The following is a 14,223-nucleotide window of genomic DNA, read 5'->3' as shown; positions in this document are numbered from 1 at the left end:
GGGTCCCGGTGACCTTGCGGGGAGGGGCGGGCAGACGGGCCCGGCGCCATGCGGAGAGTGAGAGCGGCCCCCGGGCTCTGCCTGCGGCTCCTCTTCCCGCCCCCCCGCGGGTGAGTAGAGGGCAGGGAGCTGGGGGGTGCAAAGGGGGAAGAGGGCTAGGGAGGGGGCAGAGAGCTGGGGGACAGGGAGGGGAAAGAGGAGTGGGAAGGGGGTAGATAGCTGGGGGGCAGGGAGGTGGAAGAGGAGTGGGGAAGGGGTAGAGAGCTCGGGGGTGCAAAGGGGGAAGACGGGTGGGGAGGGGGTAGAGAGCTGGGGGTGCAAAGGGGGGAGGGGGCAGAGAGCTGTGGGGTGCAAAGGGGGAAGAGGGGTGGGGAGGGGGTAGAGAGCTGGGGGGCAGGGAGGGGGAAGACTGGTGGGGAGGGGGTAGAGAGCTGGGGGGCGTGAAGGGGAAGGGGGCAGAGATCTGGGGGTGGGATGGGGTGATAAGGGGGAGGGGAGTGGTGGGGGGTGGGAAAAGGGAATGTGGGGGCAGTAGGAAGTGGGGGCATTGTAAGGGTAGGGGAGGGGAAAGCTCGGGGGCAGAGAGCTGGGGAGGGGCGAGCTGGGGGAAAGGGATGTGGGCAGGGGACGGGGAGCTGCAGGGGGTGCAGGAGTAGGAGGTGGGTGGGGGAGGGGAATTGGAGGGGAGAGGACGGAGTGACCTGGACCAGCTGGGGGGATGACTCCATGGGGTGGGAAGAACTGGGGGGGAGGGAAGCAGCGGGGAAGGGGCTCCCCATCCCCATAGGGCCCCACCGCTGACCTGTTCCCGTCTCTCCCCAGCTCCGGGGGGCCCCTGGTCTGGACGTACCCCAGCCCCCTGCCCCGCGCCACCTGTCTGTACAGCACCCATGCTGCCGAGGTAAGGACATGGGGGGGGGGGCTCAGCAGGGGGGCGTTCTCCCCACACTCCCCATCAATCCCTCCCATCCTGCCCCAAAATCCCGGTGAGGCTGTTAAGCAGCTGCCCCGCCCCAAAGGTGGCAGCATCTCAGCGCCGGGCGAGGGGTTCCTGAATAATCGGTCATCCCACCCCAGAGTTGGCTGAATTCCTATTTAATCCTTGTGTCACCTGGGATCTGGACTCTGGGAGTTTATCTGGGTGAAAGGTTTTGTTATTGTGGGATGAGTCAGAGGACACAAGTATTTAGAGGAAAGGTGACAGCCGAGCTGGGGGCGCGTGGGACCAAGGAAGGCTTAAACATCTGGTCTAGTCCCCTGAGAACAATGCCAGCCCTCCCCTGTCCCCCAGCTCTGCTGGTGCCCCTCACTCCCAACCCGCAGCCCCCTACTGACGCTCTCTGTCCCCCCCCCCCCGTCCCCCCCCCCCCTCCCCCAGGCTGTGCTGGATAAGGCTGGGGCACGGACGGCTTCCCAGACTGTATCCAAGAGCAAGTCCCTGCCGGAGGTACGTCCGCCCCACCCCCAAACCCCACTCAGGGTCCCCGGGGTGGGGAAGGGGTTTGTGGATCTGGTCTCTCCTTTGACCTCATTCCCCATCCCCATTTGAGGGGGATCGTGGGGTGGGCTCCCAATTCTCCCCGCCGGGGTCTGATGTGGGGGGCCCCTCTCTGGTTGGAGAGGAATTGGCAGCGCTTGCTGGTGTATGGGGGATTTGCCTCCCCCCATTTTCCCCCTGGTTCAAGGCGGAGTTCGAGGGTCCCAAAGGGGAGGGACAAGACCCCAGTTGCCCCCCCTCACTCTGTTCCCCCACACACACCCCAGGAGTCGAAGTCTTTCGCCATCGGGATGTTCCAGGGTCGGATGAGCACGGAGCAGGTGTTCCCCTACCCCTCAGGTAGGGAGGAGCTGGTGTGGGGAGAGTCCTGGGGGGTGGGGAGCTCGCTGCCCTCATGGTGCGCTGGGAGGAGGCGGGGGTGCAAGGAGCTGCCCCATTGGCTTGGGGGTTGACTCCAAGGGGGGAGGAAAGGGAAGTTGGGGGCAGGGAGCTTTAACCCCCGCAACCCCATTGGTTCCCCCCATCACTCACCACCTGACTCTCCCCCCACCCCCCACCCCCCCCCAGTGCTGACCGAGGAGCAGGTGCAGTTCCTGAAGGAGCTTGTCGGACCCGTCAGCCGTTTCTTCCAGGTTAGGGGGGATGAGTTTGGGGGGGCTGGGGTTGTTTGCGGGGGCTGAAAGGGAAGGCCTGGAATAAGGGGAAAGGGTTGAGTTGGGGGCTGGCGTTGTGTTTTGGGGGGCTGTGGGGAGGGGAAGGGGTTGAGATTGGGGGGAAGGGCTGAGTTTGGGGGGGCAGGCTGGAAGGCCAGCGGGAGACCAGCCAGGTCTGAGTTTGGGGGTGCTGTGTGGGGGGGTCTGGGGGACAGGTGGGGGGGCAGTGGCCTGGATGGGGGTCCCTTCCTCGGACTCCCCCTCTGTCCCCCCCGCCCCCAGGAGGTGAATGACCCGGCGGCGAACGACTCGCTGGAACGGGTGGAGGACCGGACCATGCAGGGGCTGAAGGAGCTGGGGGCCTTTGGGCTGCAGATCCCCCCCGAGCTGGGGGGGCTGGGGCTGAGCAACACCCAGGTGAGACACCCCCCTCCCCATTCCACACACCCCTGACCTAGCTGCTGCCCCCTAGAGGGGAAGGGCCCCGCCTCCCCCCCCCCCCCGGGGGCAGCCAACTCTGTGCTCACCCCTTTCCCCGCAGTACGCCCGGCTGGTGGAGATCGTGGGGCTGCACGACCTGGGCGTGGGGATCACGCTGGGGGCCCATCAGTCCATTGGCTTCAAGGGGTTGCTCCTCTTTGCTCCTCTACGGGACGCCTCAGCAGAAGGAGAAGTACCTGCCCCGGCTGGCCACAGGTGAGGGGCGCTGAGGCGGGGCCTACATAAGAACGGCCATACTGGGTCAGACCAAAGGTCCATCCAGCCACTGATGGACCCGTCCTCCATGAACTTCTCTAGTTCTTTTTTGAACCCTGTTCTTGTCTTGGCCTTCACAACATCCAATTGCGATGAGTTCCACAGGTTGACTGTGCTCTGTGTGAAGAACAACTTCCTTTTATTTGTTTTAAACCTGCCGCCTGTTAATTTCATTGGGTGACCCCTAGTTCTTATATTATGGGAACAAGAAATAACTTCTTCTTATTCCCTTTCTCCTCATCACTCATGATTTTATAGACCTCTCTCATATCCCCCCTTAGTTTCCTCTTTTCCAAGCTGAAAAGTCCCAGCCTCTTTAATCTCTCCTCATGTGGGACCCGTTCGAAACCCCTAATCATTTTAGTTGCCCTTCTCTGAACCTTTTCTAGTGCCAGTAGATCTTTTTTGAGTTGAGGCGACCACATCTGTACGCAGTATTCAAGATGTGGGCGTCCCATGGATTTAGATAAGGGCAATAAAATATTCTGCGTCTTCTTCTCTATCCCCTTTTGAATGATTCCTAACATCCTGTTTGCTTTTTTGACTGCTGCTACACACTGCGTAGACGTCTTCAGAGAACTATCCACAATGATGCCAAGATCTCTTTCCTGATGCGTTGTAGCTAAATTAGCCCCCATCGTATTGTATGTATAGTTGGGGTTATTTTTCCCAATGTGCATTACTTTAAATTTATCCACATTAAATTTCATTTGCCATTTTGTTGCCCAATCACTTTAGTTTTGTGAGATCTTTTTGAAGTTCTTCACAGTCTGCTTTGGTCTTAATTATCTTGAGCAGTTTAGGATCAGCTGCAAACTTTGCCACCTCACTTTTTACCCCTTTCTCCAGATCATTAACGGGGGAGTGATAGGGGTGTGAGGGGAAAAGGCAGAGGTGTGGGGGCTGGGGAGGGCAGGATTGGGGAGGCAGGGAGGAGGGGTTGGGATAGCGGAGGGTATGGGAGGATTGGCATGGCAGGGAGGAGGGGCGGGGATAGCGGGGGTACGGGAGGATTGGCGAGGCAGGGAGGAGGGGCGGGAGAGCGGGGGTACGGGAGGATTGGCGAGGCAGGGAGGAGGGGCGAGGATAGCGGGGGGGTACGGGAGGATTGGCGAGGCAGGGAGGAGGGGCGGGGATAGCGTGGGGGGTACGGCAGGATTGGCGAGGCAGGGAGGAGGGGCGGGGATAGCGTGGGGGGTACGGCAGGATTGGCGAGGCAGGGAGGAGGGGCGGGGGGTACGGGAGGATTGGTGAGGCAGGGAGGAGGGGCGGGGATAGCGGGGGTACGGCAGGATTGGCGAGGCAGGGAGGAGGGGCGGGGATAGCGGGGGGTACGGGAGGATTGGGGAGGCAGGGAGGAGGGGCGGGGATAGCGGGGGGTATGGGAGGATTGGCGAGGCAGGGAGGAGGGGCGGGGGGTACGGGAGGATTGGTGAGGCAGGGAGGAGGGGCGGGGATAGCGGGGGGTACGGGAGGATTGGGGAGGCAGGGAGGAGGGGCGGGGATAGCGGGGGGTACGGGAGGATTGGCGAGGCAGGGAGGAGGGGCGGGGATAGCGGGGGGGTACGGGAGGATTGGCGAGGCAGGGAGGAGGGGCGGGGATAGCGTGGGGGGTACGGCAGGATTGGCGAGGCAGGGAGGAGGGGCGGGGATAGCGTGGGGGGTACGCAGGATTGGCGAGGCAGGGAGGAGGGGCGGGGGGTACGGGAGGATTGGTGAGGCAGGGAGGAGGGGCGGGGATAGCGGGGGTACGGCAGGATTGGCGAGGCAGGGAGGAGGGGCGGGGATAGCGGGGGGTACGGGAGGATTGGGGAGGCAGGGAGGAGGGGCGGGGATAGCGGGGGGTATGGGAGGATTGGCGAGGCAGGGAGGAGGGGCGGGGATAGCGGGGGGGTACGGGAGGATTGGCGAGGCAGGGAAGAGGGGCGGGGATAGCGTGGGGGGTACGGCAGGATTGGCGAGGCAGGGAGGAGGGGCGGGGATAGCGTGGGGGGTACGGCAGGATTGGCGAGGCAGGGAGGAGGGGCGGGGGGTACGGGAGGATTGGTGAGGCAGGGAGGAGGGGCGGGGATAGCGGGGGTACGGCAGGATTGGCGAGGCAGGGAGGAGGGGCGGGGATAGCGGGGGGTACGGGAGGATTGGTGAGGCAGGGAGGAGGGGCGGGGATAGCGGGGGTACGGGAGGATTGGGGAGCAGGGAGGAGGGGCGAGGATAGCGGGGGGTACGGGAGGATTGGTGAGGCAGGGAGGAGGGGCGGGTATGGGAGGGTTGGCGAGGCAGGGAGGAGGGGCGGGGGTACGGGAGGATTGGGGAGCAGGGAGGAGGGGTGGGGATAGCGGGGGGTACGGGAGGATTGGCGAGGCAGGGAGGAGGGGCGGGTACGGCAGGATTGGCGAGGCAGGGAGGAGGGGCGGGGATAGCATGGGGGGTACGGAAGGATTGGTGAGGCAGGGAGGAGGGGCGGGGATAGCGTGGGGGGTACGGCAGGATTGGCGAGGCAGGGAGCAGGGGCGGGGATAGCGGGGGATACGGGAGGATTGGCGAGGCAGGGAGGAGGGGCGGGGATAGCGGGGGATACGGGAGGATTGGCGAGGCAGGGAGGAGGGGCGGGTATGGGAGGATTGGCGAGACAGGGAGGAGGGGCGGGGATAGCAGGGGTACGGGAGGATTGGGGAGCAGGGAGGAGGGGCGGGGATAGCGGGGGGTACGGGAGGATTGCTGAGGTAGGGAGGAGGGGAGGGTATGGGAGGATTGGCGAGGCAGGGAGGAGGGGCGGGGATAGCGGGCGGTACGGGAGGAGGGGTAGGGATAGCGGGGGTACTGGAGGATTGGCGAGGCAGGGAGGAGAGGCAGGGATAGTGGGGGTACAGGAGGATTGGCGAGGCAGGGAGGAGGGACAGAGATAGCGGGGGTACAGGAGGAGGGGCGGGGATAGCGGGGGGTATGGGAGGATTGGCAAGGCACGGAGGAGGGGCAGGGATAGCGGGGGGTACGGGAGGATTGGCGAGGCAGGGAGGAGGGGCGGGGATAGTGGGGGTACAGGAGGATTGGCGAGGCAGGGAGGAGGGGCAGAGATAGCGGGGGGTACAGGAGGAGGGGCGGGGATAGCGGGGGGTACGGGAGGATTGGCGAGGCAGGGAGGAGGGGCGGGGATAGCGGGGGGGTACGGGCGGATTGGCGAGGCAGGGAGGGGGGTTGGGGATAGTGGGGGTACGGGAGGGTTGGCGAGGATAGTGGGGGTACGGGAGGATTTGGGGAGCATGGGGAGGCGGGGCCTAATGAAAGGGGAGTGGCGTACTGGGTGGGAGGGGCTCTGTAAGGGCAATGCCCCCCAGCATGTAACCTCGACCCCCACCTTTCTTCCCCAGGAGAGACCATCGCTGCCTTCTGCCTGACGGAGCCAGCCAGCGGCTCGGACGCCGCCTCCATCCGCACCACCGCCCGGCCCAGCCCCTGCGGCTCCTACTACACTCTGGATGGGGGCAAGATCTGGATCAGGTGTGCCCTGGCCCTAGCGGGAGCTGTGGGGCGCTGGGCTGGGGACTCAGTTGGGGGTGTTCTCCCCTGTCCGGCAGGACTGGCTGGCTTCCCTCCCCCAGGCATACCCCACTTTCCTGACCCCCCTCTCCACACATCTCTGCCCCCCACAGTAACGGGGGGCTGGCCGACCTCTTCACTGTCTTCGCCAAGACCCCCGTGAAAAACGAGGCGACGGGCGAGGTGAAGGAGAAGATCACGGCCTTCATCGTGGAGCGAGCTTTCGGGGGGGTCACCCAGTGAGTATCCCCCAAACTCAGCCCGGTGGGAGTGGGCAGATTGGGTGGAGTGGCCATAGTTCAGGGGCGTCTGTGGGCAATAGTGATGTTTGTGGGGGGCATATTTTGTGGGGGCAGGCCCCTGGGTTTCGGGGTTTTCCGGGCATAGCATGGCTTTTGTGGTGGGGTCTATTTCAGAGGTGGAGTATATTGGCTGGGGCAGGGGGGTTCTTGCATCTGTTTGGGGGTGTTTGCATTGGTGGTTCAGGGGTGGGTTTTTCGGGGGTGTACATTTTGGGGGGTGTTGGTGGGGTGGGCTGTATTTCAGGGCATAGGTTTCGAGGGACATTGGGACATATTTCAGGGCATCGGTTTCGAGGGACGTTGGCGGTGTCTACGGCGGGGGAGTTGGCCGGGGTCTTTATTTCGGGGTGTACATTCACGGGGCTGTGTTTTGGGGCATGGCTTTTGTGGTGGGGTCTATTTCAGAGGTGGAGTATATTGGCCGGGGCAGGGGGGTTCTGGGGCATCTGTTTGGGGGTGTTTGCACTGGTGGTTCAGGGGTGGGTTTTTCGGGGGTGTACATTTTGGGGGTGTTGGTGGGGTGGGCTGTATTTCAGGGCATAGGTTTCGAGGGACATTGGGACATATTTCAGGGCATCGGTTTTCGAGGGACGTTGGCGGTGTCTACGGCGGGGGGAGTTGGCCGGGGGTCTTTATTTCGGGGTGTACATTCACGGGGCTGTGTTTTGGGGCGTCGGCGCCCCCCCTCCCCTCACTCACCCATGCCCTCCCCGTGGCAGCGGCCCCCCCGAGAAGAAGATGGGGATCAAGGCGTCGAACACGGCCGAGGTGCACTTCGAAGGCGTGCGGGTGCCGGTGGAGAACGTGCTGGGGCCGCCGGGCGCCGGGTTCAAGGTGGCCATGAACATCCTCAACAACGGGCGGTTCGGCATGGCGGCTGCGCTGGCTGGGACCATGCGGGGCGTCATCGGCAAGGCCGTGAGTGTCCCCCCACGGCGAGCCTCATCTCCCCACAGTGACCCTCCCATGGCGATCCCGCTCCCCCCCACGGCGACACCCATCTCGCCATAGTGACCCCCCACACTCCTCCTCACAGCAACCCCCATCTCTCCTGGTGTCCTCACCAGTCCTCCCAATGGTGACCCGACCCCCTCACTCCTCCTCACAGCAACTCCCATCTCCCCACAGTGACCCCCCCCAGCGACCTCACTCCCCCCCACGGCAACCCCCATATCCCCACAGTGACCCCCCCACGGCGACCCCCATCTCCCCCTGGTGTCCCCACCAGTCGCCCACATGGCGATCCCACTCCCCCAAGGCAATGACCCCCACTCTCCCTGGTCTCCCCCACGGCGACCCTCATCTCTTCTCCCCCCCTGCCCCCCCAGTCCGCCCACTAGTCCCCCTACGGAGACACCCCCAACTCCCCCTCACGGCAACCCACATCTTCCTGGTGTCCCCACCAGTCCCCCCGACGGCGACACCCCACACTGTCCCTTCAGGAACCCCCCACTCCCTCCATTCCCTCCCACAGCAACCCCCATCTCTCCCGGTGACCCGACTCCCCCCACGGCATCCCCCACTTCCCCCCGGTGACCCTCACTCCCTCCAGTCCCCCCCAGCAACCCCCACCCCCACAGCGACCCCACTGCCTTTTGGGAATTCTGCCTCCCCAACCACCCCATTGCATTGTGGGATATTTGCACCCCTGACGGTTGACTTATCTCTCCTCCCCCCTGCCCCGCAGGTGGAGCATGCAGCCAATCGCACCCAGTTTGGGGACAAAATCCACAATTTTGGAGCCATCCAGGAGAAGCTGGCGCGTATGGCCATGCTGCAGTATGTCACTGAGGTGAGACCGTCCCGCCCCAGAGGTGGCTGCATCTCAGCACTGGGCGAGGGGTCCCCGTGTAACCAGCCGCCCCACCCCAGAGGTGGCCGCATCTCACCTGTGCTGTTTCTCCGTGCAGTCCATGGCGTATATGATCAGCGCTAACATGGACCAAGGAGTGACCGATTTCCACACAGAGGCAGCCATTAGCAAAATCTTCGGCTCGGTGAGGCTCCGTGGGGCGGGGAATGGGGGTGGGGCAGGGGGCATAGCTGGGGGGGGTAGGGAGTACCTCAGCCTCCCCCGGCAGGGGGCGCCGCAGAGTGGGTACGTGAACGTGGTGCTGTGGGTTGCTTTCCATAGGAAGCCGCCTGGACGGTGACGGACGAGTGTATCCAGATTATGGGCGGCATGGGGTTCATGAAGGTGAGTGGAGATTTCCCCCCCCGTCGGCCCCCCCCCCCATTGCTGGGATCCCCCCCAGCCAGCGTCCCCACAGTGCCAGGATCCCCCCATCCCCAGCCGACCTCCTCCGGTGCTGGGACCCCCCCCCCCCCAACCGACCAACCACCGTCTGACACCCCCCCGGGGCCAGGACCCCCCTCAACCACCGGCTGACCTCCCCCCGCCTGCCCCCCCCCCCCGGAGCTGGGATACCCCCCCAGCCCCTGCCTGACCTCCCCCTGGGTGTCGGGACCCCCCCCCAGGACGCCGGCGTGGAGCGGGTGATGCGGGATCTCCGGATCTTCCGGATCTTCGAGGGAACCAACGACATCCTGCGGCTCTTCGTGGCCCTGAACGGCTTCCAGGTGTGGGGGGGGTTACTTGAGGATCTCAAAGGGGGAGGTGCTGTGGGGGGGAGATTTTTGGGGTGGGGGAGGGTATGGGGGGTTGTAGTGGGGATGAGATTTGGGGGGTGGGGGAGGGCTATGGGGGGGTTGTGGTGGAGAGGGGATTTTGGGGGTGGGGGAAGGGTATGGGGTGGAGCTCAAATGGGGAGGGGGGCTGTGCTGTTGCGGGGGGAGGACGGAAGATGATCTGGGGGGGGCATGTTGCGGGTGTGTGGGGGGGACGGAGAGGAGACCTCGGGGCAGGGGTTGCTGTGGGGCAGGAGACCCTGGAATGGGGAGGGGCTTGTCCGTACCCCCCCTCCCGCAGGTCACTGACTCCTCTCCCCCCCCCCCCCCCCGCAGAACGCCGGGAACCAGCTGCGGGGGCTGCAACGAGCTCTGAAAAGCCCCGTGGGTAACATGGGGCTGCTGGCCCGGGAGGCTGCCCGGCGTCTTCGCAGGTACCTGGGGGAGGGCTCCCTCGGGGGGTCACTCTTGATGGGCTGTGGGGGAGGGGTCATGGGGGGGTTCACTCCCAGGGGGGGTCCCTGGGATGGGAGGTTTTGGTTCTTGGAGGGGTGCAGGGGGGGGTACCGCTTCTCTTGTGTGTGGGGGGGGTCCCTCACATGCCGTCTGTCTCTTCCCTCCCCCCCCCCCCCCAGGAAAGCCGGATGGGGCTCTGGGATCACCCTGAGGGATGTGGTGCACCCCGACCTGGACCCCAGCGCTGAGCAGGTGAGTCTGGGAAATGGGGGGGGGGAGACCCCTGCAGCACTGACCTTCTCCCCCCCCCCCCATGCCTTCCAACCCCGTGAGGCCCCCCCTGTTTTGGGGGTGGTGAGTGGATCTCGGGGGCAGGGGATATTTGCCAGTGGGGGTCTGCCCCCCCGGCTATCCCTGCCCCCCCCAACCTCCCATTCCCTCTCCCCCCCAGCTGGTGCACGGGGTCGATCTCTTCGGGGCCACGGTGGAGGAGCTGCTGCTCAAATACGGCAAGAAAATCGTGGGTGCGTGTATGGGGGGGAGCCCCGGTGTGGGGAAGGGGCTGCAGCGTGCGGTGGTGTGTGTGAGAGTTGGGGGGGCGGGAAGGTTGGGGGGCAGTGAGGGGTGTTGGGAAGGTTGGGGGGCCCCCCAGGGCAGTGAGGGGCTGGAAAAAGGAAGGTTTGGGGGACCCCCATGGCTGGGGGGGTGGGGTAGTTTGGGGGGCTCCCCAGGGCAGTGAAGGGTTGGGGAGCGGGAAGGTTTGGGGGCCCCTGTGTAGGGGGGTGGGGAAAGGCTGGGGACCCCCCAGGACAGTGAGGAGCTGGGAGAAGGAAAGTTTGGGGGGGCTGCAGGGTGGGAAGGTTTGGGGGGCCCCCTGGCAGTAGAGATTGGAGGGCAGAAAGGTTTTTTTGGGGGGGATCGGTGCACCGGGGGAAGAGCATGGAAGGGGGGCTGTTTGGGGGTGGGCAGGAAGGTGGGTTGCTTTGGGGGGACAGGGGCTGGCTGTGCCCTGACCCCCCCCTTGTTTTTCCCCCCCCAAGATGAGCAGTTCGTGCTGAAGCGGGTGGCGGACGCGGCTATCGACCTGTATGCCATGGTGGTGCTGCTGTCCAGGTGCTGCCTGGGGTGGGGGGCAGGGCGGCGAATGGGGGGAGGAAGGGGCGGGGGGGATGGCTGGGGAGATGGGAGTTGGTTCGGGGGGCAAAGAGAGCTTGGGGGGGTTGATGAGGGAGGGGTGTCAGTGGGCTCCTGAGGGGGGCTGCTGGGGGCAGTGGGAGGGGGCGGCTGGGGGGCTGGTCTGGGGTGTCCCCGCTCCATCCCAGGGGGGCCTGTGGGGGAGGGGGCTCACCCCTTGGGCTGGGGGGCTCTGGGGGAGCAGGTCGGGGGCCTTTCCATGTGTTTTTATAAGGGGGTTCTTGGTCCCACATTTTTTGGGGGGGCCCCAGCTCTAATGGCTCATCCTTCCTCCCCCCGCCGCCAGGGCGTCGCGCTCCCTGGCCCAGGCCCACCCCACCGCCCAGCACGAAAAGCTGCTCTGCGAGACCTGGTGTGAGGAGGTGAGGACGGGGGGGACGGGGGGGACGACCCCCCAGCCAGACCCCCAGCCCCGGAGCCCCCTCCAGCCCTAGCTGGTGTCCACTGAACCCAGCCCTCCCGGTTCTCCCTCCGGCAGCCCGTCCGTCCGTCCCTCTGTCCATCCCGTCCGTCCATCCCTCCTTCCATCCACACCTCTGTCCCCCCTTTTTCCATCCCTCCTTCCATCCACACCTCCATCCTCCCTTCTTCCACACCTCTGTCCCCCCTTTTTCCATCCCTCCTTCCATCCACACCTCCATCCTTCCGTCCACACCTCCATCCTCCCTTCTTCCACACCTCTGTCCCTCCATCCACACCTCCAACCCTCCATCCGTCACCCCGTCCCTCCGGCAGCTTCCTGTCCCTGCCCCCCCATCTTCGTCCGTCCATCCCTTCATCCATCCACACCTCTGTCCCCCCTTTTTCCATCCACACCTCTGTCCCTCCATCCACACCTCCAACCCTCCATCCGTCACCCCGTCCCTCCGGCAGCTTCCTGTCCCTGCCCCCCATCTTCGTCCGTCCATCCCTTCATCCATCCACACCTCTGTCCCCCCTTTTTCCATCCCTCCTTCCATCCACACCTCTGTCCCTCCATCCACACCTCCAACCCTCCATCCGTTACCCCGTCCCTCCGGCAGCTTCCTGTCCCTCCCCCCCATCTCCGTTCCTCCATCCCTTCTTCCATCCACACCTCCATCCTCCCTTCTTCCACACCTCTGTCCCTCCATCCACACCTCCAACCCTCCATCCGTCACCCCGTCCCTCCGGCAGCTTCCTGTCCCTCCCCCCCATCTTCGTCCCTCCATCCCTTCTTCCATCCCTCCTTCCCTACCTCCCTCCATCCCCCTTCATCCACACCTCTGTCCCTCCTTCCATCCCTCCATCCACACCTCTGTCCCTCCTTCCATCCCTCCATCCACACCTCCAACCCTCCATCCGTCACCCCGTCTCTCCGGCAGCTTCCTGTCCCTCCCCCCCATCTCCGTTCCTCCATCCCTTCTTCCATCCACACCTCCCTCCATTCCTCCTTCTTTCATCCCTCCCTCCCTCCACACCTCCATCCCTCCATCCATCTGTCCCTTCTTCCATCTATCCGTACACTCCTCTGTCCATCCCTCCGGCAGCTTCCTGTCCCTACCATCCACACCTCCCTCCTCCTTCTTCCATCCTTCCATCCCCCTTCCCTCCCTTCATCCTCACATCCCTCCCTTGTCCCTCCTTCCATCCACACCTCCAGCCTGTACCTCCCTTTGTCCATCCCTCTGCCATCTCTCCTTCCCTCCCTCCCTCTCTTCCCCCCCGCCAACTCCTCTCTTCACCCCTCGGTGCTGGTGGGGGATGGGTAGGATTTTTTTTGGGGGGAGGGGGTATCTCCGTGCCCATCTCTCACCCCTCCCCTCCCCTCTCTCCTTGTCTCCCTCTAGGCCTATGAGCGCCTCACGGCCACCCTGAGCCCGCTGAGCACGGACGGCGCCCGGCACACCTTCCGGCAGCTACGGGGCATCTCCCGGGCCGTGGTGGAGAACGGGGGTGTGGTATCCCCCAACCCCTTGGGCTTCTGACACAGCTCCGGCAGGGGCAGGGGAGACGCGCCTGGGACACTTTGACCCCCAAACTGGCCCCTCCCACTTCCCAGCACACACCTCTGCCCCCTCCCTGAAGCGTCTGGGAAGGGGGGAGCAATTAGTGGGGTGCTGTACCCCTTTCCTTTCCCCCAATACGCTCAGCCCTAACATACTACCTCTGGGACATAGCTCTTCTGCTGAGGAAATGCCTTAATGTGCCCCTGTTGGAGGAGGGGGGGGAATGTCTGTTTTGAGGCTCCCTCAAGGACGGGGCAATGTCTGTTTCAAGGCTCCCCGAGGAGGGGGGAAATGTGTTTTGAGGCTGCTCTGGAGGAGGAGAGAAATGTCCACCCTGGAGGAGGGGGGAACTACCCGGAGAGGTGGAATGTCTGTTTTGAGGCTCCCCCAAGGAGGGGGTAAATGTCTGTTTCGTGGCAGCCCCATGAAGGGAAATGTGAGTTACAAAGGTCCCCTCTCCCCCCTGGGGATAGATCTGAGCTTTAATCAGCCATAGCTGTGTTATGTTCCCCTGATGGCCGGTCGGTTTTGGGGTGGGGGAGGTGCCAGGCTGGTGGGCGGGGTTGCCCACAAATCTTGCACCTGTGGGAGAAAACCGGGCACCCCGACACTGATGCCCTCCCAGCAGGGGTGCCCCCAGAAATGGGGCTCCCCTGATCGCAGCCAGCATCAGCCCTACCGGGGAGCCTGGCCTGGCCGCTGTTTCCTTGTCAGTAATAAATCAAATATTTTGGATGACTGGATGCGTTACAACCAGGACTTCCCCGTGCGGCTGCTTTGGGAGCTGGGGAGGGGGGTAGATTTGGGGGGAAGCTGGGGTTCAGACTCTCAGGTGGGGATTAGAGCGGGGGGGCTGGGAGCCAGGACTCCTGGGTTCTCTCCCCGGCTCTGGGAGAGGAGTGGGGGCTGGTATGTTGGAGCGGGGGGGCTGGGAGCCAGGACTCCTGGATTCTCTCCCTGGCTCTGGGAGGGGAGTGGGGGCTGGTGGGTTAGAGCAGGGGGGGCTGGGAGCCAGGATTCCTGGGTTCTCTCCCCGGCTCTGGGAGGGGAGTGGGGGCTGGTGGGTCAGAGCAGGTGGGGCTGGGAGCCAGGACTCCTGGGTTCTCTCCCCGGCTCTGGGAGGGGAGTGGGGCCTGGTGGGTTAGAGCAGAGTGTCCTGATCCCCCTCAATTACACCACCTGGGGATATGCCCCCCGGATTCCAGTGGGGAGCTGCTAATTTCCACGGAGCC

General features: G+C 64.4%; 1 protein-coding gene across 1 annotated transcript; it reads left to right on the top strand.

Annotated features, from left to right (window-relative positions):
- Window positions 1-13,729, top strand: ACADVL (acyl-CoA dehydrogenase very long chain). Its single transcript, XM_054005334.1, is given in 21 exon segments — window positions 1-110; window positions 823-901; window positions 1,379-1,447; window positions 1,765-1,837; window positions 2,066-2,130; window positions 2,434-2,568; window positions 2,693-2,800; window positions 2,802-2,847; window positions 6,276-6,405; window positions 6,558-6,683; window positions 7,466-7,664; window positions 8,434-8,538; window positions 8,657-8,743; window positions 8,881-8,943; window positions 9,225-9,326; window positions 9,711-9,808; window positions 10,010-10,082; window positions 10,282-10,354; window positions 10,871-10,943; window positions 11,311-11,386; window positions 12,833-13,729. Coding segments are annotated over 21 exon segments (1,980 nt in total). The 5' UTR covers window positions 1-48; the 3' UTR covers window positions 12,971-13,729.
- The last annotated feature ends 494 nt before the right edge of the window (window positions 13,730-14,223 follow it).

The sequence above is a fragment of the Malaclemys terrapin genome, chromosome 15 (genome assembly GCF_027887155.1).
Source record: "Malaclemys terrapin pileata isolate rMalTer1 chromosome 15, rMalTer1.hap1, whole genome shotgun sequence".
Classification (NCBI taxonomy): Eukaryota; Metazoa; Chordata; order Testudines; family Emydidae; genus Malaclemys; species Malaclemys terrapin.
Note: the sequence above shows the minus strand (reverse complement) of the source record. Positions and strands in the feature narration are given on the sequence as shown.